The sequence below is a fragment of the Ailuropoda melanoleuca genome, chromosome 16 (assembly GCF_002007445.2).
Source record: "Ailuropoda melanoleuca isolate Jingjing chromosome 16, ASM200744v2, whole genome shotgun sequence".
Taxonomy (NCBI): domain Eukaryota; kingdom Metazoa; phylum Chordata; class Mammalia; order Carnivora; family Ursidae; genus Ailuropoda; species Ailuropoda melanoleuca.
The window spans coordinates 61,300,937-61,325,690 of NC_048233.1; the positions used below are offsets into that span (position 1 = coordinate 61,300,937).

At 41.3% G+C, this 24,754-nt stretch overlaps 1 protein-coding gene across 8 annotated transcripts in view; it reads right to left on the reverse strand.

Moving 5' to 3' along the window:
• Positions 1-7,031: 7,031 nt before the first annotated feature.
• MPPED2 (metallophosphoesterase domain containing 2) overlaps positions 7,032-24,754 on the reverse strand; it is a 176,362-nt gene continuing 158,639 nt past the window's right edge. For 5 of the 8 annotated variants that reach the window (XM_019804759.2, XM_002924140.4, XM_019804758.2 and 2 more), the window contains exons 5-7: positions 20,470-20,585; positions 17,091-17,204; positions 12,857-14,473 (exon numbers count right to left, since the gene is read on the reverse strand). In XM_019804759.2, the coding sequence (XP_019660318.1) occupies positions 14,355-14,473; positions 17,091-17,204; positions 20,470-20,585 (349 nt within the window). In that variant the 3' untranslated portion in view covers positions 12,857-14,354. The other 3 variants (XR_004621336.1, XR_004621334.1, XR_004621335.1) reach the window with 3 other exon arrangements.

Genomic DNA, 24,754 nt, shown 5'->3' on the forward strand with positions numbered 1-24,754 from the left:
CTAATTGTTCTAACACTATTTGTTGAAAAGACCTGTGTCTCTTCATTGAATTGCCTTTGCACCTTAAAAAAACAAACAAACAAACAAACAAACAAACAAACAAACAAAAACCTGGTCATACTGTATGGTTCTATTTTGAACTTTCTATTCTATTCCATTGAAATATATATCTATCCCTTCACCAAAACGACACTTTCATGATTAATGTATATTATAGCAATTGTTAAATTCAAAGAGAATGAGTTCTCCAACTTGTTATGGAATAATTTTTTAACTGCTGCCATCTTGTGCTATGGAAGCAGGAGAAAGTAAAGAGAAAAATCTTTTATTGAGCACTGTCTATGTGACAGTGGACCATAGAAATTTACTGTATTTAATTTTTAGAACAATGCATTTCAGGTGGGTATTATTTTACCATTTCTGAAGATAAGAGAACTGAGCCTCAGAGAATTTTAATAACATACCCAAGGCTATGCAGTTAATATGAGGCAGAGCCAGGACTTAACCCCAGGTCAGACTGACCCTCATGCTTGCAACCTTTCTACTACACAATAGTTCATGTCAACTTTTCTGAATTCTGGAGGTATGGAATATGCCTGAGGATACCCTGGATCCTCTGCTGGATTTAATTTCAAAAGAATTTCAAAAGAAATCATTTATGGTTAAAAAAAAAACCCTCTGTGATTTCCCAAAAGTTATTTTGTTCCCATGGTTGAGATGTAAACATATTCTTATTTATACAGTCTGAACAGAAGGTTTAGTTTGGCCTCTTGAAAAACAGTGCTGAGTTAATAATCTAAGAGTAGATTGTCACACTGGCTACAGGAAGATAAATAATCAAGGATTCTAAGTCTTTAATTTAATATAACTTATTCTCATTAATTAAATGCCAATTACCTGCTTGTCTTTCCTGGGAACTGGCCTTTGCAATTAATCTTTTCAGAAACGTTGTACACACATGCTCACAGAGGTATTAATATCACTCTCAAGATTTACAGGCACTGGACTCTTTGGCTTAAACCATCCTCAAACACTCTACACTGTAACCGCAGATAATCGTCATAAATTTCCTGATCTTTGACCTAACTGGTTCTTAAATTTCCATTCCCTAACGGGCTTGAGGAGTTCGTATTTATCATACTGAGACGCTTACTTCTAAGGATCAACGCATTCCAGCAAGGCTTGGATTTCAGATCTCTGACCCATCTTCCTACTTGGGGTTTTTGCTAGTCACAACAGATAAGACTCCTTGGGGACTAAGAGAGTGCTCTGTCCTCCGGCTCTCCTGAGCAAAATCATTCATTCACAGACAATATAACCTTGCAAAATACCTTCAGCAACTTGACCCCTTAGAAGCCTTTTGAATGCCCCACCTGTACTGATTTAAGCATTCAATGGCAGCACATATCCACTGCTGAGAATATTCCCATTCCAGCCTTTAGCAGCTGGCTGTATGTACCTGCACTTTTTATTAAATTTCTTATCCTCTAGACTGCTATTCCCTATGCTTGTACATAACTATACATTTTATGGGTGCTATAAATTTGTCTTGCAAGTGGCTGGTGGTTTGCTGCGCAGAGCTAGTCTTGAATATGTGCCTTCTAATTCCATATTTCAGCTCAACAAAACAAGGAGACAGAGGAGGAAACCAAATTTATTGAAGGAAATCTCAGGTTTACTTGCAAACTCAGAGTCACAGCTTCCTACATCTGATCAGCTTCCATTCTTTCTTTGTTAACATTTCAATTTCAGTGCCCAGAATACAATGATCTCCATCTTGATCACTAGTTGAATGTTCTTTTTCATTTGCTTATTTTTAAATTTAAAATAGTTATGCATGCACATGCAAAGTGAATTTAAAGAGTGTAGAAAAGTACAAGGGAGGTAAGTCATAAATCAACCATTGGAATATATAAAAGATCTAATAAATTATTTGATAATGGTAGCACATATGTGCCAGGCACCATGCTAAGCTCTTTGCATCCGTTTTCTCACAGACTTCTCTCAACAAGCCTATGAGATCAGTATTGTTATCACTCTCATTTTATTCTATTTTATTTTATTTTTATTTATTTATTAAGTAGGCTCCATGCCCAGCATGGAGCTCAACACAGGGCCCAAACTCACAACCCTGAGATCAAGACCTGAGCTGAGATCAAGAGTCAATGATTTACCCAATGGGGCCACCCAGGTGCCCATTACTCTCATTTTAATAATGAGGGAACTGAGGTTCAAAGAGATTAAGAAATTTGATCAAAACCTCTCAGCTAGTGAGCGATGGAATCCTGTCCTGAACCAAATCTGTCTGACACCAAATCCCATGTTCCAAACATGATACTGAAAATGTGAGGTATTCACCACCATTATCATCTCAGATTCATCTTTTCAACCATATACCTTAACAATGTAACTAAACCATGTAACTAAACCATGTAACTAAAGCTTAACCATGTAACTAAAAATCCATCTATTATGGGTCTTTATTGTGGGCAGGGCCAAACATCTTGAAAGAGATGCTTCATAGCTTAGCTTGAACAATTCATTCCTTGAGTTTCACCAATCCATTTCTCCAATTTGTAGGAAACAAGGAAAACTGGGCTGGGGATTTCTTAATGAGTCATTATCCTTATAGGTAAAAATGGTACTATGGTTCCTATCAGCACAACAATTGTAGCTTTTTTCCCCTTTAGTAGCAGAGATAGATTTGCCTGAATTCACTTGCATTCTTTTCAACCAATCTCCATGGTCACAACAATGTAAGGTGCTAGGGCTGAAATTGTGTGGGGGTTTGGATAAGAATAATGAATGCTTGTCCCCATTAACACACTGCTCTGACCTAAACTCATCCTATTCCACTCATTTGCCAAAAGGGGTAGCTCTAGGTCTTATGTGCCCCTGGCTACTGCTGATTATATCAGGGGTGTACACATGACCTAGGGTAGCAATTCATTAACTAGAAAGAAGCTGATCAGATAGTATTTTTTTTTACTAAGCATCAGATAAAGGATCCATGAACAACTACTACTGAGGTGCCTGGAGATTCTTGGCTTGTTCTCTCCCTAGGCTTGTTTCTTCTATTTATTATGTCTGTACCCTTTAAACTGCAGGCACCCCCTTCCTCCGTGCTTTTTTTTCAAAGTGAACTGGAGTGAATTTTGGTTCCTGGGAATCAAATATCACTTGGACAAGCGAGAGGTATTAAATTTTTTTAATATCAGAAATAGCTCTTTGGAAGTACCAATGGGTAAAGTTCTACAAACTAAAAAACATAAAACCATATGTATCAGACTTGAAAGAGTTAACTTCCCACAAAGAACTAAGGGGTTGACTTCCTTCTCTTCAATTGGACCCGGATTAATTTGGTTGGTTGCAAATGGTGTTTTTATTAAGAAGGCATGGGACATATGTGATAAATGTGAGGACTATCATATGTCTTATAAAGAGCTAATTGTTTGTGAAAGATGCTCTCCCAGTGACACACAAGTCCGATGTACCCTGGCTGCTGGCTCTTCTATAACAATTTCATTAAACTATCAACCCGTACACCAGAACATAATGTGACAAAGCAAAGATTGTCTTCTCTGACCTTGGCAGGATCTGGAAACATTAAAAAGAGATCAGATACTTTTTTTATAATAAACAACTTTATGAAGACCTAATCACTCTGCATACTAAATTCAAGCATAGGACTTAAAAGCCATTTTCTCATTAACACTGTTGTTAATTTTTCATGCTGTATCCAATTTTCTCCATGTCTCGCACTAACCACTTACTCTAATTTATTAGCTTAAGAATTGCCGAATTACAAAGGTAAGAAAAAATTGTACGTTTCGCCTTTCCTCTAGAATTAGACTCCCGACCCAAGGAACTGGAATTCTTCGCTACATAATCATTTCCCCCCATCCTTTAAATTGGTGTTTTATCAAATCTCTGGCCTCTGGAATGCTGGCAGACATTACTCAGAGTAGAATGTAATGTACTGTTTCGTGTCTTTGTAAAAGTCATTTTGCATTTATCTTCAGAATTATTTTATCATTTTATGAACAGTTTAACATATTTACTCATGTGTAAATGGACAATGGGTGTAGATTAGAGAGGCTTCATTTACAATGAAGACCTCAGTAGAGTCTCAAAAAAAAAAAAAAAGGTTGAGCTACCAGCTAAAGATTATAAATTGTAGATATATAATTATGGCCATAATCTCTAACCTATCGCTTTTAAAAAAGAAAATTTCTGAAAGAAATGAATCTATCTCAGCCTCACAAATAGAGTCTTGAAACTCAGCACTGTACTGAAGAAATGCTTAAAGTCTTGAGTTTGTAGTTAATTCTTTCATTGTAATTAGACATATTTGTGGAGAGAAAGTTTTTGACTGACTGACTTGGAAGAAAAAGGAAGCACCCTAAAACAGTAGGAAAATTCAGGAAGTGTCCCAAAGCTTTAAAGTAGTCAAGGTCCTGGCCCATGGGAGAGAGAGTCCATTCTTCATTATTTGGGTGTCCCTTTCAATATGACTTTGCTGATATCAATGTTAATATTGGCCAGAGAAGTTCTAAATCCTTGAAGAATAGAGAGTGCATTCATTAGCCTGTTTTAAGACACATCATCCAAACACTGAAAGTTTAAAGGGTCCAAAACTTCAATTTCTGAGATTTAACATTAGCCAGACCTCTCTGGCTTATAGACATGCTCTTCTAACTACATGGTCCAAAGGGCCAATTACTTTGTATTCATTTCTTTTCCAATACAACATATTTGTCATCAAAAAACCTTAAATGAATTTACTGATACATTTTCATGTTTACACATGTCATGGCCAAAAAATGAGAGTTATGAAATATAAGCTGTGGTCTGCAAAAATTTCTAGAGACAACTGAGACGTGAGTTACAGGACAGCCATGGAGAAAATGGAGTAGCACCACTGATTTTCACACAGGTCACCTGAAGGAAACAGGTTCATTTGCTCTGGTGCAGGTTAGACGAGGTGGTTAAGGGTTTGGTTTCAGTCCAACTCTGGACTGAATCTTATGCTAAATACAGTGCCTGATGCAGAGTGGCCACACAATAAATATTAGCGACGGGTGCGTGGATGTAGAGGTGCAGATTTGTTTCCCTGACCTCAATCTAACATCCCCCAGGTCCACGTTCCTGGCCACTAAAAACACCTGAAAAGATATCTACTGGGTGTGCCACCCCACTTCCAAACTCCATTCTAGGAATGAGGACTAAAACAGAATCTCTTTGACTTCAGGTGAGTAGTAGAAACATTTTGTAACAAGCTAAAAGAACTGTACATAGATTCAACTGGAGAATGACGATTATAATTTCACAAAACTTTCAGACGAGAGGGAACTATATAAAAAGAACAAGAATGACCAACATACATCTCCCTCCAGAATGCCTCTAGGTCAGCAGTAATCCTTGGGGGGGGGTAGTGGTAATGAAAGGAGATTGCCTCCATTGAATTACTTTTAACACTGGTCCAAAGTGGTGGTGATGAAGGGGTTCTTTAAATAGCTTTGAGAATGCTGAGCTTTAAAAACAGTAGGTGATGTCCTCAGCATCCCAGCCAAGCTCTTCACTTGCAAACACTACCAACAACCACAGCACTACTGGCATGGATATATATAAATATTCATATCAATAGGTGGGATATTGCTGAATCCACAAGCATAGCCTGCATACTGTCACTTTACCAGAGATACATAATTTATTTCTTGGGAAAAGTCTTCTCTAAGAGTGACATCCTCACAAAATAGTTTCCCGTGTGCCACTGTGTTGATTGTGTAGGAAAAACCCATCACATATAGACTGTGATGAGGGGTCCAGATTTCCTGGGCCCCTACAAAGCCAGCAGACCTCATATTAATAAAACAACCAGGCAACTCACTTGCCTCCTTTGTTCAAAGGTGTCCTAACATCAGAGAAGATAAATATATCAAGTCATAGTTTAGAGAAAGAAAGTGATCAAAAGACATACACAAGTCACACCTCTTAGCCTGGGAAATCAAAAGGTTCATTTGAGTTTTGATCTAGACTCTTGCTTTCTCTCCTTCCTCCTCCCATGCCCCCACCCCCCAATTCACTTTTTTATTGAGTGAATTTCTCTGTACAATCTCTAAACTCAAATAATTTCATAGCAATTTCTGGATGCTGTATCCATAGACTTCACCCTTCCTTGCGAAGATGATCTAATAAATGCAAATGCAAGAGAAATAAAATGCCCATCTACTATAGTTCCTGAATCTTTTCGGAATACATAGATTCCATTCATAAGATGTGAAACCAACATATTGCTCCCACTGCTAAGCGGTCCTATGATTAGCTCCAGATTTTTTATTTTCGTTACTTAATCCTTTAGAAAACAATGTAAGGAAGTTCTTATCCTTCTGTACATCTTATTACAATTCCATTAGTAACCAGAAATATAGCCAGTCAAGGAAAAGGGTTAATTTGTTATACATTGGACATAGTTTTGTTGAAGTAGACACACATGTGTGTACACACACACACACACACTTTTCAATACAGAAACAGAATTGTGATAAGTATCAGTTTTCTTATTTCTGTAAATTTCTCAGGTGAAACCCTCCAAGCTGCATTTTTTCCCAACTTTTGACTTAAGAATTAAGAATATAGACCACATCTTCTTAATCCAGTCATCTGTTGAAGGGCATCTCGGCTCCTTCCACGATTTAGCTATTGTGGACAATGCTGCTATGAACATTGGGGTGCATATGGCCCTTCTCTTCACTACGACGGCACTGGAAGAGATAATGCTAAGTGAAATAAGTCAAGCAGAGAAAGACAATTATCATATGCTTTCTCTCATCTATGGAACATAAGAACTAGGATGATCGGTAGGGAAAGAAAGGGACAAAGAAAGGGGGGGTAATCAGAAGGGGGAATGAAACATGAGAGACTATGGACTATGAGAAGCAAACTGAAGACTTCAGAGGGGAGGGGGTGGGGGGAATGGGATAGACTGGTGATGGGTAGTAAGGAGGGCACGTATTGCATGGTGCACCGGGTGTTACACGCAACTAACGAATCATCGAACTTTACATCAGAAACCAGGGATGTACTGTATGGTGAGTAATATAATATAATAAAAATATTATTATGAAAAAAATTAAGAATATAAACACGGTATTTCAAATCTCACCACCATTTATGAATGCTACAGATAGAGGAGCACTGTGTTTAACATTTCACGATCTCTGTATTATCTGATGCTTCAAACTGTTTATCTACACCGTCACCATCATCTAATGAGACAAAAACTTTGTGGAGTGGCCCCTTCTGGTGTTTGAGTCAGTACCAGATCTTACTTAGAGAATGCTACACTCTGCCTTCTCTCAAGGAAACTTCAGCAGTTAAGAATTATCTTGATGCTTCTATCTTGCATTTCTGATCTACCAATCTATGCAAAACTGAGGGGGTAGTGGCCAGATGTCTCCAGCATGGGGAGTTCAAGGAAGTGGGACAAATTGAAAGAAGGAAGGGAACTGTACTCATGCATGTAATACCTTTTCTCTTCCTGGTAAGTGTGAGTTCAAGAGAGCTCATGGGAGAATCACTGCTTGTCCAAATGCCCACACACAGCTTCAAAGGCCACAGCTCTGGTTTCCATACCCCATAATGCAATCCTAGTGGTCATACCCACAGGAACCCAAGCTCTTAATATCTGAGACTCACAGACCACAATGGACACCTGGATCAGTAACCCAGAAAACCCTGGTCAGAAGGATATCTGTGCAGCCCAGGCCAAAGTCACCCTCTGATACAAGTGGAGAACAGCATAAAGAAACATGTGCTCAGGGCAGTATTTCTCCAGAGAGCTATTTCAGATTCCACATAAGAGTAACTGGTGGCCTTGGATAAATCATTCCTCTCATTTATGTGCTGAACGGGAGAAAACAAGTCAACAACTGATGCATGCAAAAGCATTTGGAGGTGATGGATGGAGACATTATGGTGCATTTCGTCAATGGCATGCCATTAGAGAAAACCATTTCATAGAGTAAATTAAGAAAACAAACCAGCTACGTGACACACTTAGAATTGCCACTGGCCAGACCGGTTTTTCTCCTCCAGGAATGAAGCTGCATGGGATTGACATTATCATTATCACTCAGACTCCCCTTCCTAGGTTAGCTGCCAGTGCCTGTCTGAGACTTAAATCCCCAGCCTGCACTTCCCCATAACGATGGCCACTCACATAAATGGACAAACCTATCACAGACCCTGATTTTCTTTTATTGCTGTTTTGAACTATCATTTGAATCTTACTGCTATTTACCTTCATGTGTCAATGTCTTGTTTCCTTCACCAAATTATAAGGACTTTTCGTGACAAGAACTGAGTCTTGCAAACAAAGCTTACTGGTCCAGCACTGTGTCTGCAGTGTGCAGGAAATGTCTGTTGATTTCATCTGTGATGAATTTCTCCTACCTTTCTCACACACCTGACTATTGTCTGCCCAACACAGATTCATTCATTAAAACAACACTTCTTCAGACCCAGATGCTGGGAATGCAGAAGCAGAGACCTGGTCGCTGACCTCAGGGAGCTCACAGGCAGACCAGCAACAGTCAGAACACGGAGCAGGTGGCAGTGCTTGTGGGGGACACGGCAGTACCAAGAGGAGGTGTTCTGGTTATGAGTAGGGGGATTCAGGGAAGGCTTCCTGGAAATAGGAGTCCCTTCGGAGCATTAAGTAGTTGGTACCTGAGCCTTATAGCCAATGTGTGCTAGGGCATGTTGGTGAGCCCAAGCATGGAGCATTTGGGTTCCAAGTCATTTGCTATTTTAGAAGCTTCTATTGAAAATTTCAACCTATTCTCAAGGTCATCCACTAAGGTCAGGGCAGAAATGGGCTATGAAATTACAGACCCCTTCCCTTGGTAAGCGGGCTTTGAGAGCACTCGGATGCACCTCACGGTAACCGTGGCTTCATAAAAATCAGTGCTGATTGATGGGTGCGGGCTCGCTGCCTCTCTGTGTTTAGTCTATTCGTGCTTTTAGTACCACTGTGGCCATGCTTCCTAATGGAAATGCATTTCTCTCTCTCACCATTACCCATATATAGATGCTCTCAGATATGAAAGGCCTTTTACCTCAAGATTTTTGTCTTGTAAGACAACCCTAATTCAGGAAGGAAATGAGGAGTTGAGAAGAACCTACCACCAAGTGTTTTGTCTTGTAGTTTAAAGAGAGAGAGAGAGAGGAATTTAAAGAGCTCAATTTATGGATGGCGTGGGTTTGTAGTTCCATTACCTTGACTCAGTCCAGTTCAAGGAATTCACTTTCTCTTGTGAAGGCTCTGAATAACTTGGAAAAATGAGCTAAATGTTTCCTTTTATACCCTCCTCCCCCAACCCCTTTTTCTTTTAAGAAATTGTGATGGACAGCATAATAAGATCTTCCATGTATAATGATAGCTCCCTGGGCCTACGACCCTGGTGATATTATCTTATCAACTTTGATAAATCCATCGTGGGGTAGGAATTACCCCCATCATGCAGGTGTGGAGCCTGAGCCTCAGAGAAGTAAAGTTGCACATCCAAGGCCACCAGATGGTAAACAGCATTGCTGGGATTTGAAAGCAAGCACATCTGAATCCAAAATCAGGGGCTCTTCCTGACACCCAGTGTCTTCCAGGCTGGACATACATACACATGTAGGTCAAAACACGTGACAAAGAGCAACATCTCTCTTGTGGGAGGAGGAACGGGAGGCCCATCAGTTTTTATAGGTGGACTGGTTGAAAGGAAAGAAAGTGAATCCTCATGGGAGCACTTGGAGGTCAGATACTAAGGTTTCTTTCAAATAATCGGGTTTAATAATAATACTCCACAGATAGGCAGGTTGTTTTCTGCTACATAATCACATTATGCCTGGCCAAACTGATCTCTCCATCCTTGATTATTGCTGAATGTCAAATCGGAAAAGCAGTTCATGCTCAAAGTTAAGAGCCAAAATGCCAGTGCGGGGCTATCTCTTCTGATTTACTGCGTGACCATGGTGGCGCCACTGGCCCTCTCTGAACTTCTCGAGTTGCAGAGGCTGACTTTACGATGATGGGCACCAGGGAAGAGGTAGTCTTCTCAGAGAGGCTTTTGAATCAATGTGGTTATCTCTCCCATGGAAAGGCAGGATAGGAGCAGAAAGGTAGAGACGACATCTTGAAAAGGAAGGGAAAGTAGCTCTAAACTTCAGGAAGAACCTGGTCAGAAAGTGGACATACAAGTAGCAATCTTGCTACTTCATCACAAAGTAGGAGAAAAAATATTTTGCATTTAGAAGCTGACATCCAGAAGACGGCCTGGAACCTTCTATAAAACCACTTATTAAGAATGTCCAGTCCTGGGACCCTGCCAGCATCCAAATGCCTCCTGCCCCATACCCAGCAGTGTTTCCAAATGCCTCAGCTTATAGCCAAATTCTCAGAGCAAAGTAGACTTTAATTCAGTTTGGTTTCATAATTAAACAAAAAGTACTTAAAACTTTTGGGAAAGTGGGGACAGGGCATGAAAAGATAATGAGAAACCAAAATGAAAGATAGATATTCAGTCTGACGGAGCAGCATAGCCTTGCTGGGTAAGGGGTGGGGGAGGGGACATTATTCTGGGCACAAGTATTTTATCTGCAATTGACAAATCCCAAATCCTCCCAGCTTCTGTTTCTCCCTACTTAAGACCTGGGTCACAGTATTTATTTACTTAAGTGATGGAGATGAAGGCAGGCTTAACGCTGGCCACCTGTCAGAATAACAGTGACTTGCCTCTTAAGGGGATTTCAGCAACCCCCCAACATCTTTATAAGACAAAAGGGGATTGGGAGAAAATGTAGAGAAAAAACGCACTAATTGAGCTTGAAGGAGATGGTGACATGGAATGTAAAGACTCCAAGGAGTGAGAGATACTGCGATCCACAGGCGCCATTTAAAGCAACTCTGAGGAGTACAGACCCCTTCCTCTCCTGAGATTAGAAGGGATTTGCAAAACATGATACCCACACTGAAAAGTCAGGCCCCCTTATGTGCCTCTCACAAATGTCCTTGGGGGTTCTTCATATTCTTATGAAAGAGGTTCCTTATAGTTTCCAAGGAATGCAAACCAATATGCTTTCTCAGAAATAATGCCACTGGTGCTCTTGAGGGTGGAGGAAACAGACAGGTCCTGCCCGGAGAATTTCAAGGCAGCCTGGGGGACCTTATTCAACAAACTGGATGCCAGGCAGTGATCTCCCTATCACAACTTACAGCCACTGCATCATCATCAACCCCCTTTTATAGCGATGCTAAGTACCCAGCCAAAGGCATCAGAGCCAGTCCGAGGAGGAGTTGGGACGTGGGCAGGCACACGGGCGCCAGGCTCTGTGCTCATACCGCTATGGTGCTGTGTCTCAAGCAGAGAGGAAGTGGTCCAATCTGAAGGATGCTCTGACAGCATCCCCATAAAGTGATAAGACATGCCCCCAGGCCCATATCAGTTTTTTATCAGCTCTTGAAGAGCATCAACTTTTCTAGTCCAGAGGCCAGGTGATAAAAAGGGCAGGGGCTATGAATTCAGACAGATCTGGTTTTGAACCTTGCATTTTCCTAGGGAAATTTATTTAACTTTTGGAGCCTTAGTTTCCTATCTATAAAGTGGGGCTTATGTGACCTCTCTGAGGGTTTTGTGAGGATTAGAAGCAAAATATGAGACCTGCTCAGCAGAGTGCCTGGTGATGAAAGGACGGAAAGTGCCAATTTGTAAGAGCTATTTCAAATGTTGCTTTGTTAGAAGGCCCAGTGGAGAAAGCTTCAGGCCTTTGGACAGTCATCCTGGCCCTCCTGGAGGCTATTCAGACACATGGATGGTGAACCTGGACCATAAGCCAGTCTACCCTGTAGATTTAGCAGGCTGGGGTGCTTCCGGTCCCCCCACAATGGAAAGCAATTTTAGTAAGTGCTTAGCTTAATTAGTTTGTGTCCAGACGTGCTGTCAAGAGCTGTACATGCACACTTGTCATCATGACCATCCACCCATCCACCTGTCTCTGGAAAGCCTGCTTTTCCAGAAGTCTGAGCTTAGCTCCAGATGAAATTTCCATCAGTCACCTCTCACTCCAGCTCCCTAGGAAGAGCCCTGAAGTCAACACCTTGTTCTACTGATGTGGCAGATCAGAGGAGGGTTGTTAACTTCTCACGGCACCTCTATTGGCGCATCATGGCTACTATGGTCACGGACCACCTCTGCTTGGGAAGGTCAAGCATCTACTCTGTGAGCTCAGACCGAAGTGTCCACCACACTCTGGGTGGCAGCCAACACACTTCATCAATATTAACAGCTAAGATGGTTACACGTGAGTCTGAGCTGGAATTATGGCCTAAAACATCCTCTCTACTCAGCTGGTACTGAAATCAAGGATTCTTTTCATCAATTACACCAACGAGTCTACAACAGAAGGAGGAAAGGAAGATCTATCAGACTATAATCCAATGGGCACTGGAATGCAGACTTTTGGGCTACACTGCAGATTCAAGATTGTGCTGCTTTTCTTCAGTGGCTGTTCCAGAGAAAATAAAAAAGACATTACTTAGTTTACCACACCCCACTGCCGCCTGTTGACTCCTGGCTGCCATAACATTTTAGTGATGGACATAAATAAAGAACAGCGATGGGATGACAGTAACTGCTCCTGGAGACAAATGAGACAGAGTAGTGGTTACTCTCTTACCCACCAGTTCACCCTCTCACCACCACGGACACAACCACAATAGCATCTCCGGCCTCCACTGCGCGGTGACCCTTCCTATAGAAATTACAATGGCCAAGACGAAATAGTCACCCTCTGAAACCTACGGCAAGATAGATGACAGTGTGATAGAAGGAAAGAGTAGACTGAGTGCCTTATCGATCTACCTGCCAGCCTGTGAATGGTGGGTAATAAAAATTTATTGAAAATCAGAAAAAAAAATCACTTATTCTAATTCTCCTGGAAGGCAGTACTAATGTTGCATATGAATAAATCCCCCTCTTCCCCAGGACTAAACTACCGTTCTCCTACCAGCCAACCCTCCAAACAGGACAGACTTAAAAATCTTGCAATTTTATTTGCATATAAAGGCCGCTAGATATAGAATATCACAATAAATTTAAAAGAAACAACTGCTTTCCTAAATTTCATTAACAAGATAACATAAAATAGAATAAAGCTCAACAGCATTTACAATGGGAAAACAGAAATGACTATTAGCGACAATATTTTGTGCTAGCGAAGATTGCATCGACACACAGTGCAAAATGGGGGGAGGGAGAGGAAGTAAGAAGACAATTCAGGATATTTAAATATAAAGGACGACTAAGCCTTATTTTAGTTACCTTCCATTGCATCCACTTAAGTCTGTACACGCCTGTAACTGTACCTAGACTTAACTCAAGCTCTTTGAGACCTTGAGTGCTGAGAAAATGTGTCAGCCCCTTTGGACTTCTGATGCCCTGCTATAAAGCATCCCTTTGCAGTTGTACTGTCCTTGGCAATATTAAACTCCTAACTTAGTCATAATACACAAAAAATATTTATATATATAAACCCATACTGAAAAGGAGTCTGCACGCTCAATTTTTTTAACTGCATGAAATACCTGCTCTTGACAGATTTCATTTCCATATTTTTAAAGCTAAAATAATTTAAAAGAAACAAACAAACAATGAGACCTTGTAAAACCACAATATGGATCTCACTAGCTAAGCCATCCTTTAAACGAGGGCCATTTTCTTCCCTGGACGCGGCTTTCTTTATAGTGAGAGTGTGAAGAGAAGTCTTTTCCACGCCTACTTTTGCTGAAAAGATTGCTATAAATCCAGGCCATGTCTGCAAAAAAGAAGCGTTACCAAGAAAACAACAACAACAACAACAACAAAACATCAAAAAATAAAATACTTCAAACAATACTCTTAAACAGTTGTGCAAATCTGGGTGGTTTTTAAAACACTACCTACCTGTTTCTCTCTCTTTTTCCTTCCTTTTTCTTCCAGCTTAAAGCATATTAAAATAAGACTTTCATCACCTTTTAAAAAGAAAGCTTGGCTGTCCTTTGGCGAATACTAACAATTTACGATGGCGTGGCCTCTGAGAAAAGGGAAGTCATTTCACAAATTCACAATGCTCCTTTCATTTAGAATGGACGCCCCATTTAAAAAAAGAAGAAGCAGCACAACGTCTAGCGTCATTTGTGTTCCAGTAATTTACAAAAAGAACTCCCGGGATTTGGAAAAAAAACAAGTAAGAGAATGTAAGTTTATAATTAGAAAAATGGCAGTTTATAGACCTTCCCTCACATTCCAATGGGGGCTTTTAGAGCTTCAGGAACCCTGTGGGTTTGGAAGGTCAAATATAATTGGAGGGTTGGTCGGTTGAAAGCTGACTGTACACGTTGAGGCATTGATGTACGTTGTATAACCGTCGGTCATAATGCCGTAACCTGTGGAGACAGAGTGTCATGCTTACTGTAATACATACAAATCATAGTGACTCAGTGGTGAGCTGTCAGGCAAGGAAAACTAAGAAACCTTTGCCAGTGGGCAGTGCGATGAGATTCAGTGAAGCCTCCCCAGATGATAACAGCTTTCAGAAGCTGCCTTCCAATTACATTCTGTTTTCTTTAAAGGGAGAATCCTCCACTTCAAAGAAAAGTGATTCTTTTTTCCCTTATTTAAGCATTAGATTTGCCAGGGAAAGACTGTGATTTCTTTACTAGTGAGAATAAAGAAAAAAACATTTCTTCTCTTTTCAAAACACGATTTTCATTTCAAAGCCCTGCATTAATTATGGAGTTCTAGGAACAGAAAGAGTAACCTAAGAGACTCCTGAGGGTACTGCACATCCAAACCCCAGATGGGCTCTGGGGCAGGTGAGGAGGGAAAAGAGCACTGCGTCAGGATCCAGGAGGGGAAGGTGCTCAACGTCCTTATCTAGGAGATAATCTCTAAACTGCCTCAATGAAAGTTAACAATAGGTGATCTTATCTCCCTCGAATTGTGTGCCTTTGGTGTTTCGTTCAAATAAGTTGAAGTAATCGAATATCCAAGTGATTTGCAGAGACATCACCACAGGATCAAGCAAAAACACTTCCCACGTGCAGTGTATCAATCTCTTGGGACCTATTGGAAGGAAGCGAACAAAGTTTTTCTGGGTCTTTGGTATGTATGTCCCTTTTATAATTTTTAATTTGTTGAAATTTTTAGCATGTTTGCAAGTTTGCACATTTCCCTGGATACCTTATATCTACCCTAGAGCCTCTGCAATTAAGTTTGTAATTCTATGTTGGTATCGGGCTCTCACGGAATAGAAAAATATGTGCGTGAAAAATTAAATTACCAGGACTTACAGAAATAACTGAGGTTTTTTTCTTTCTTTCTTTTTTCTTTCTTTCCATTTGCTAAAATTTCTCCAAGTAAGCCTGTGGAGAGCTTAATGAGGGTCAATGGAAAAATCTCTTAAGAAAAGAAAAGAGGCATTTAAAATGTGCCCTGTTTAGTTCTGGGGTCATAAAGTCTTGTTATCTCTCTCCATCAAGAGGTTGGTATTTGCCCTCTCTCTGCCCTCTTCAGCTGTCTTAAGTGAATAAAAGTGAGACAAGTTTATTTGAATATGATCTCCTCCCTTTCAAGCAAGTTTATTATTTGGGGACTTCAGTGGAATTCCCCAATTGTCTGGCTAGTTTAAAGCTAATTAATGATTTTTTAAAAAATGGATGAAATACAAACTCATAGGCTGCAGGAATTCAAGCCTGATAACTATCCCCCAGAAATGCCGGTTGGACGTGAGTTCCCATACCCCGTTCCCCCAACCCTGTATCATGCTTTAGAGAAGTGCCCCCCTTTTCTGGGACTACAGCTCAAAGTCAGGGCAGGATGATGCCCACTCTTGCGAAGCTGCATCCCTGCATTCCATGCACTTGGCTGGTGCCTGCACTTGGGGCACGATGAATTTTCTCGGCATCAGAAGGATGATTTTCAATATATATGCTTTTAAATCCATGCCTAACCCTGAAGCCAATGGATTTGTGGGCTTTGAAAAGCACACTTTGTTTTTTTGCTTTATCAGACACATAGGCCTAAACGTCTCGCCTGCAGATTCATCAATGACTCCAGAGGACAAGCTGTTAAGCAGGAGCTGGAGAAAATACGGCGCTGCCTATGTAAACACACCCATGGAGCAGAAACCCACGGAACCGGGAGAGACCAGCAGGGCCAGAAAATGGAAAGACAGCCTGATGAAAGACAGCTTTGCATCTGTCTAAAAACCCTAGCTTAAAAAAAGGAAGGAAAGACAAAACCTAGAACCGTTAAGTTTCCTGGGAGGCTTTAAGGTTCTGTGAACTTGACCCCCAGCTTACCTTGAAAGGCAGAACTAGAGGCAACTGGAGCAGTCCCCCCATTAAGGGGAGATTTAATTATTCCGTTTAGCCTCAGCCTGACCTATGAGTGAGTGCCGATGACTTCTGAGAAGTCTGAAATGGTTTTCTGAGGTTAGTAAGAAAACAACTACCTGCAAATGTGCGGGTTCCTGCCACTTCTGTTAAATGACTTTCACTGCATGTCCCAAGTTATTTGCTTCAGGGAATGCCTTGTCTTCCTGGGTCTTCTGCGTTCCATATGCAATATTTACGGGTAGAAAGAGGCCATGGGAGTTATTTACTCTAATATCTAGGCCACTTCTTCTAACTATCTTAAAGAAAAGAAACTGTCCTTTTTGACCTCAGGGCTGTGCTACAGCGGTAGTTAGCAAACACTCTTCGTCAGAGCCCTGAGATTCCAGAAGTTGCCTGGGGGAGTGCTGGGTTTTCCCTAAGGTGAACCAGACCTGGTTCTTTCTCTCCACTCTGCTTAAAAGAGAGCAGCTCCGTGTAAAATATGCATCAGCTCTATAGGCAGGTGTTTCTCCTAACACTTCATCTTAAGAAAGGGTTCTACCACTGGTAAAAAGTTTGACAACCACTGCTCCGGTCATTCCCAGGTTAGCCAAGGTCCCCACTCTGGAATGAGATCATGGATAATGACATAACATCTTGTGAAACTCCTTTCTTCTGGTCTTACCTTCATGGATTCCACCAAATACATGGAGCTTGGGCCGGACTCGCCTCTGGACTGTGTTTAAAAGCTCCACACAGCCCACTCTTTGAAGCTCCTTTGGAACCCAGTCTCGAAAACCTACGGGCAAAATGCAATCAATACTCTTAATTTTCCTTCTTCAGGTAAGGTTTCATTTAGACTTTCAGGAAGCCATAACTCACAGAAGGTTTATTACATTATCTGTAATCCTAGACTCTCCATTAAAGCTCACAATGGCTTTTAAGGAACTTTTCACTTGTCACTTTGTCTTCTTTAGGTTCTTGAAATTTTTTTTTTTTGGTTTCCATTTTTTTCCCTCCTGTTAATTAACATTTTTTTTTTTTTTTTCTGTAAGAGATTTGATTTACGCAGCCCCGGTTTCAAATCTTCATGGGCCTAATGACATTTATTCCCGGCAGTCCCGCAATATCTCTTTCTTTCACAATTCAGTTACTTTCTCTTTTTTTATTACGTCTTTCTTATAGCAGTTTACTTCTAAGATGGCTCAAAGAAGACACACTGTCTGTAAACTGACTGCAAGATACTTGGGCTCTCCTTAGGTACATCAACTCTTAACCCTTGGTGGTTCCTGCTGACCAAAGCTTCGAAATGTCAAGCTCCTCCTCCAGTCTCTTCTCTGGCAATAGGCAACAACGTGACCTACAGGCGGGATCCCATAAGCTGGGGCTAATTGACTACCTTTAAAGTAAAAGCCACTTACTTCTATGCTTAATGCAGAAAATCCATAAAAACTGACATCAATTATAGCACCAGTCAGATATCTGAACGATTATGGTCAGAAATGGAACCCATATGCCTCAGCAGGATGGGTGTTAAGAAGGCAGGCGGGACTAACAGCTAAATCGTAATCAGTGGGAATCCATACCATAGCTCCATTAGGTGATTTCCACTATTTAGAAATGAAAATATAGCATCTCTGTAAAAATATGTTACCTGGGGTGTGGGGAGTGGCTGGAGAGGCTGGAAAGAACATCAGATGAAAATGGGGTCCCTATAAAAATTCAACCAGGGATTTCAAAACTCTGTTAATTAGAGGGAAAAAATCCTTAATCCACAGTGATTGGCATATTCCCTCATGGATCCGTTTTTCCTGAAGGGGGAAAATATCTCGCTCATATACAATCAACCTGAGAAGGCATCCTGCTTCTACCATAATAGTAAATTCTCGTAGAGAGATGGCTTTCCTTCTCAGCAGGACCGAATTCAAGGCCGATCTCCATCCCCCACCCCAATCCAGCATTTTCACAAGAACCCCAATAATGTACTGATGAAGGTTCAACTTCGCCTTATGAAAACTTTGGCTGGCCTTTTATTTTGGAACTCCTTCGTGTAGAACTTGCTTTTCTATACGCACAGCCACTCTCTGGATTACTCTATATTTGCTACAAAGAGAGGGATGGTAGCCTCCCTATTAAAAGTTCCTGGGATGTCTGAATTCTTTGGAGGCTAGAGTTCAGACTTATTACTACTGCCACTGGGTTCTGTACCAAAATTAATGACTTGTTGAATCTGTGAATCAATTGTTCTGTTCAAAGTTGTGTTCCAAATAACACTTGAGTCATGTAGATGTTTCTGTGCTGAGAATATCCAAGTCTTATTTACAATAAACAGCTTAAGGGGAATAATGTCTACACCCAAGGAGGCTGCTCAGGGAAAGGATCCAGTTGGCTGGGATGCTCTCTCTGTAGGTCTCACTGGGTAACTCATGCTGATCAGAATATTTAGTTAGCAATTCAGGAGTGAGTCTCTAATGACTGCAAAATAGGGAAATTAATTAATTATGACGATATATCCTGTTGGTAAGTATAATCTTTTTAAAACATGGGATGGGATGGGACAGGATGTAATAGGGAAAAAAGCGCGGGGATGGTGATTCTGAAATAGTGAAAAAGTCAGGAACTGCTAGATCTTGTGCATATCCGGACAATTTCCCTATCTGCAACAGAACTGGCTCCTCTTCTCTTGCTTCTCCCTATCATTAAAATGTGCCACCATAACTCACGTCTCGGTCCTCCCTTCTGCGATTTCTATGTGAAACACAGAGCACTTCCCTGGTAAGGGAAGGAAAGCAGCCCTAAGTGGGTTGGAGGAAACAATATTTACAAAGATTAAATTCACAGTAGGGGACGTGTGTTAGATTTTTTTTATATTTCAGGCTGACAGAGGAGGGGAGTGATACGGGCAACAACCCAAACCACAGGGGAAAAGTTGTGAAAAGAATTTATTTTGTATTAAGTGTTTTCTTCCTTTTTCCATACCGAACTTTGCTAGTACTGCACATTTGGACATTTATTAAGAGTGCAGATTTCACATTGTTTTTTTACCACAATCGAAGAAAAAGAAAACTCTCCTTCTGAAAGTAAAGTATCTGAACGTCCTGAGTACACCTTTGTTGGATAGGAAGGGTCCTGGCGTAATAGATACCAGACAGATGGGGATCAAGGTGATAGTCCCATCTGAAAAATGTTCTGTGGCTAAGCCAAAGAGATAACAAGTTCTTGAATAATTAAAAGATAATTACATAAGTCAAAGAATCATCTTCTGGACCATAATCTGGGTAACTAAAGGTAGCTTTGAAGCACACTGGTGATCTAAACTGGATGTAGGTTCAAGGATTCTGTAGCATGAGTATCTTTAAGTAACTTTCAACATAAGTCCTTACTTAACACCTTAGCTTTAAAAAAAGAAAAAGGATTCTTTGCTCATATAATCAGCTCAAGTGTTAAACTTTTAAAGATTTCCCAGGTCCTACTATTATATGGAAAAGGAAAATGAGCAACTTTATCTTATCTTTTGGAGAGAGACAGAGACACACAGAGACACACAGAGAGAAAGACAGGGAGAGAGAAAAGGGGGCCAGAGAGAGAATCTCAAGCAGAGAGCCCAGTGGGGGTCTTGATCCCACCACCTGAGCCAAAACCAAGAGCCAAATGCTTAATCAGCTGTGCCACACAGGCACCCCAAATGAGCTACTTTAAACAAAAGTTTCCATCATTTCATTCCTTTGAAAGCCCTGTGATTGCGAGGTCTGTGTCTTCCTTCCATTCCCCACTCCACCTCCCTCACTCCTAAGTGAGTACAGCTCTTAAAATAAATTGATCAAGCTCGAAAGACTGTGGTGCTCCATACTCTTTGATTTTCCCTGACTCAACTAAATAAAAAAAATTTAACTGCTGAGTTTAATTATCATACTGGTTTCTTTTAAAGACATTGGCTTTTCTTTTTGTGTTCACTTTTTATTTTTTGAAGGAAAATGATTATATCCCTGAAGCATTATTTATTATGCTTTATTATTATGAAAAAAGGCATCTCATAACAAAAGGACAACCTTTGCTTCACTTACCTAGAGGAGGTCCGTGTGTCATGAGTATGTCGATGCCCTCAGGGATGAGGTTCCACTTGTCCAGCAGAGACTGACCTCTGGGCAGGTTAAAGCCCCATCCATTAAACCACGGGGTCCTTTGGGGGAGATAATGCACATGGTATCAGGCCAGCAGAGCCACGTTTCCACTCTACAATATTTCTCTCTCGCACATTCCCCCCATGGTTTGCATTGCTCTCTTTTCTCTTTTTGATGGTTGGCCCTGGCAGCAGGATGCTTTTTTGTTGACTGCTTCAAAACCAAGGCATTTGAAAGCAAGTGTAGAGCTGGTGAATTGTTCAACCAGAAAGAGGCACAAGAGTCTTTACCGTGGAGAGTCTCCCAGCAGACCTCTATCAAAATTTTAACAATGCTTTGTCTTCTCCTCCGAATCTCCCTGCTTCCTAAGATGCCTAGTCCCAATCCAAAGCATTTCCACCCTGCCTGCAGTATCTCAGAGCTCAGAAATTCCACCAGGACTCCTTCCTTCCCATCACTGTGACACTGCTTCACCAGAAGGATTCTTACTAACATCCCTGGAGAAAAGGCAAGCGCTCTGAAAGCAGAGCATGAACCCCTGTACAGGGAGATGTTCTGAATAGCCTGGATGGAGAAAGCCGAAAAAATACAGGCGCTCTGACAGGTGAGAGGGGGTACAGGGAATAAAGAGCAAATGTGGGCTTTTCCTCCTGGGTCATCCAAAGGAAGATTTGGGGGTCATTCTGGAATCCGCTGTCCTGACCAGGAAGGTAAGCAGTCCACACTCTTGGAAACTCCTGCTTCAGGAATGAGTTTCTGAGACTGACTGCTTCACGCCGAAGTGAATGGGGTTTTGGTCCATCCTGTGAGCATCCCTATTTGGAGCTGAACATGCCTGCACCATTTATAATAACAAGAGAATGACCAATTTTTCTCTACAAATACTACTGGCTAAATCACATCAGAACAAAGCCTTTCCCGGTGCTGTCCTACTCCCGAACATCTAGTTATAACCTTTATTTTTTTGAAAATGACTCTTTCCCCTTCTGCAGGAAAACTCCAATTTGCTAGCGCATACGTGCAGAAGACAAGCTGGTCAATTTTCTATCTAAGCTGAGCTTTCCTCTTCGACTTAAGCCGGCGCTTCCATGCCGAAGAGATGACCAAGGCAACCTGGTCAGTCACAGCTAACTAAATGAGGTGCACTCTTATTTAAAGCCAATCATGGGCCAGACTATCAGATTCTCTCAAGACTCGGAACTCAGAAATACTAACCCAGCATTCATTTGGTGGTGGGCACGTATCGGCAAGGACAGAGTGAAAGGAGGGCAACTGAAAACCATGTGAAAATCCGTCTTACAAATGAGAACCTCAGTTCCCACTGAGGTGCTTGAAAGAAAGTTCCAGAGATAACAGACTGTGTGACCCCAGCTAGAAAAAGTGAAACCAAGAAAGTATCTGACCTGTTTCCTATAATTATTTTCCAAGTTCTAAGCCATCCTCAGGGGCTTACTTATAATAACAATAATAATTTTTAAAGCTATTAATTGTCAAGGGCTTACTCTGTGTCAAGGAACTAGTCTAAACACTTTATTTGGTTTAACACATTTAAACTTCACAATGAGCTCATAAGGTAGCTACTAGTACTAACTCCATTTTACAGATGAGGAAACTGAGGCACAGGAGCTCAAGTAAACACAACCAATAAACCGGATATGAACCCAAACATTCTGGTTCCAAAACCCATACTCTTAGCCATCACACAACTCCTCTTTTTACCTAGTACTTGAAATAACTTCCTACCTGCCCTGGGTGAGCTGCTTCTGTACTCTTTTAAGTTTAAGTGTCTTGTTGCTTGAAGCCAAATGAGCTCTGAAGTGGGATCAGGTGCATGGTTCTGAAATCCAGCAATGAGATGGTGGAGTGGACACCCATGGTTTCTGCCTGCCCAGCTCTTTCACCGTTCTTTTTGTAACAGCATCTGAATTTTCTTTGGAGAACCTCTCCCTCCCGCTCTCAGTACATGCACTCTGGTAAGGCTGACTCATTGCTGCTCTAGGATTTCCTTGAACAGTGACTGGTCTAGGGACATACAGATGACCGAGCTCGGAGTCATCCTCAGGCTTTTGCTGGTGCTAGCTACCGAAAAAGAGGTCATGGGTTCCTCTCTGGGATCCTGGGTCTTGAGAACTATGTAGGCTTGGAACTGCCTGGTAGCTTTGTCTTAGCCACCATGCAGACGGCCCATGCTTGAGAATCAAACCATTACCAAAAAAAAGGAAAGAAAGAAAGAAAGAAAGAAAGAAAGAAAGAAAGAAAGAAAGAAGAAAAGGAAGAGGAAAAAAGAAAGAAAGAAAGAAAAAAGCCAAGCAAAGAAACAAGCGTACCAGGATGATGTTGGACACAGGGATCCAGCTGTGCCTAAAGCCAATCACACATTTCCTCCCAAGTATATAAGCTAATAAAATATTTTTCTTTTTATTAACTTGAGTTAGGTTCTGTTTCTTCAAGTGAAAGAGTCCTAATACATAAAACTGTTGTATTTAATGTAAAAATGACCTCTGTACTTATGGTAGGCAACAATGTCCACCCCCACTCCCACCCCAAAGATGTCCACGTTCTGATCCCTAGAACCTGTGAATATATTACCTCACATGGCAAAGGGGAATTATGGATGCCGATGATGGAGTTCAGGAGCTCATCATGCTGACCTTAAAATGGGGGTGAGCATCTGGGTTATCTAGGGGGTAATCACATGGGTCACCAAAAGCGGAAGAGGGAGGCAGAAGAGGAGAATGGGGTGATGTAATATAAGAAGGACTCAACCAACTGTTGCTGGCTTTGCACGTGAAGGAGGAAGAACACCAGCCACGGGATGTGGGCAGCCTCCAGAAGCTGGAAAAGTTAAGGAAAGAGAAGGAATTCTCCCACAGAGCCCCTGGAAAAAAACAAAAACAAAAAAAACCCCAGCCCTGCTGACATCCAGGGTTTAGCCTAGTGAAACCCAGGTCAGACTTCAGCCCAGCAGATTGGATGATCATCTACAGGTGTTGTTATAAGTCACTCAACCTGTGGTGGTTTGTTACAGCAGCCAGCAGGACACTAATACAGTTCCTACAATGTCTGAGCTGGCTCTACCCCCCAGGACCTCTACATGGCCCTGGGTCTCACCTAGCACATGTGCAATCAATCACACAGCTCTTCACAGCCACCCTGCCTTGCTCAGCTAGACGCTATGCTTTTGGTTTCCTCGGAGGAAAAGGCAGCACTTGCTTTCCCATCCCAGGCTGCTAGGGAGGCAAAGACATCACAGGCCTGGGGGTAATGCCAGGTAGACCCTTTTAGAGCTCAATGAGTCAATCTCGCTTGCATTTATCTTCTAGGACTTCCTATCTTCAGGTTCTTAACCATTTTCATTAGAGTCTGAAATAGACCCTTCCCAGTCTGGGATGCCCATCCTTCCCGTTCATTTTACAGTGACCCCTATCCACGATTTGGCTTAAAAGTAAAAAGAAAAAAAAATAGCAAGTTCAAAACCCAGTGAAAACTCAGTGAGTATTTTGGCATGAGAGAGAGAAAAATAAGCAAAAACATCTGTTTTCCTAGATTTTGAAAACAAGCTTCTGGGCGTATGGCTCCCGTCTGAATGGCAAATAAAGAAGGCTTGAAAGAGTCCCAAGCACACCCAAGTGGTTGGTACAATGAGGAGCTCTGATTTCGCGGCCCCGGAGTCTGTCTGAGGGCAGTCAGCCTCTGGACCCCCAGGTCATCCCAGGAGATTCCAGAGTCAAAGAAACAAGACTTCAATTTTCAGTCTCTCTAATTTTCTCTCTCTTAGTCTTCTCAGGAAACCCACACCCCTATTCCCCCAGGAAGTGCTCAGTTTTATAAGTGCTTTGCAAGAGTAAGATAAGCCCATTGTCTTTGGATACCCCAAATTTCATTTGGTTAATGTTAAGCTTGTGACAAAATCCAGAAGTTTCCAAGTTAAGGGTAAACTTTAAAAATATCTGGCTTTCATTTTGACTCAAACCTGTCTGTACGTGTATGAAGTGAGAATTTAAGTTATAAGAAAAGGAACATTTATCAAGTCCCTGATATGCTTTACACAGAGGTTTTACATAGACTATTAAACTTAATTACTCATAACAATCCTTGAATTATTTTTAACAATCCTTGAGTACGGCCAGCTCTATTTTTAGATAAAAAGGCTGAAGATCAGTGATATCAAGTAACTTGTCAATATTCCCAGGATTGGTAAGTTGGGGAGCGCACATTCAAACACAGA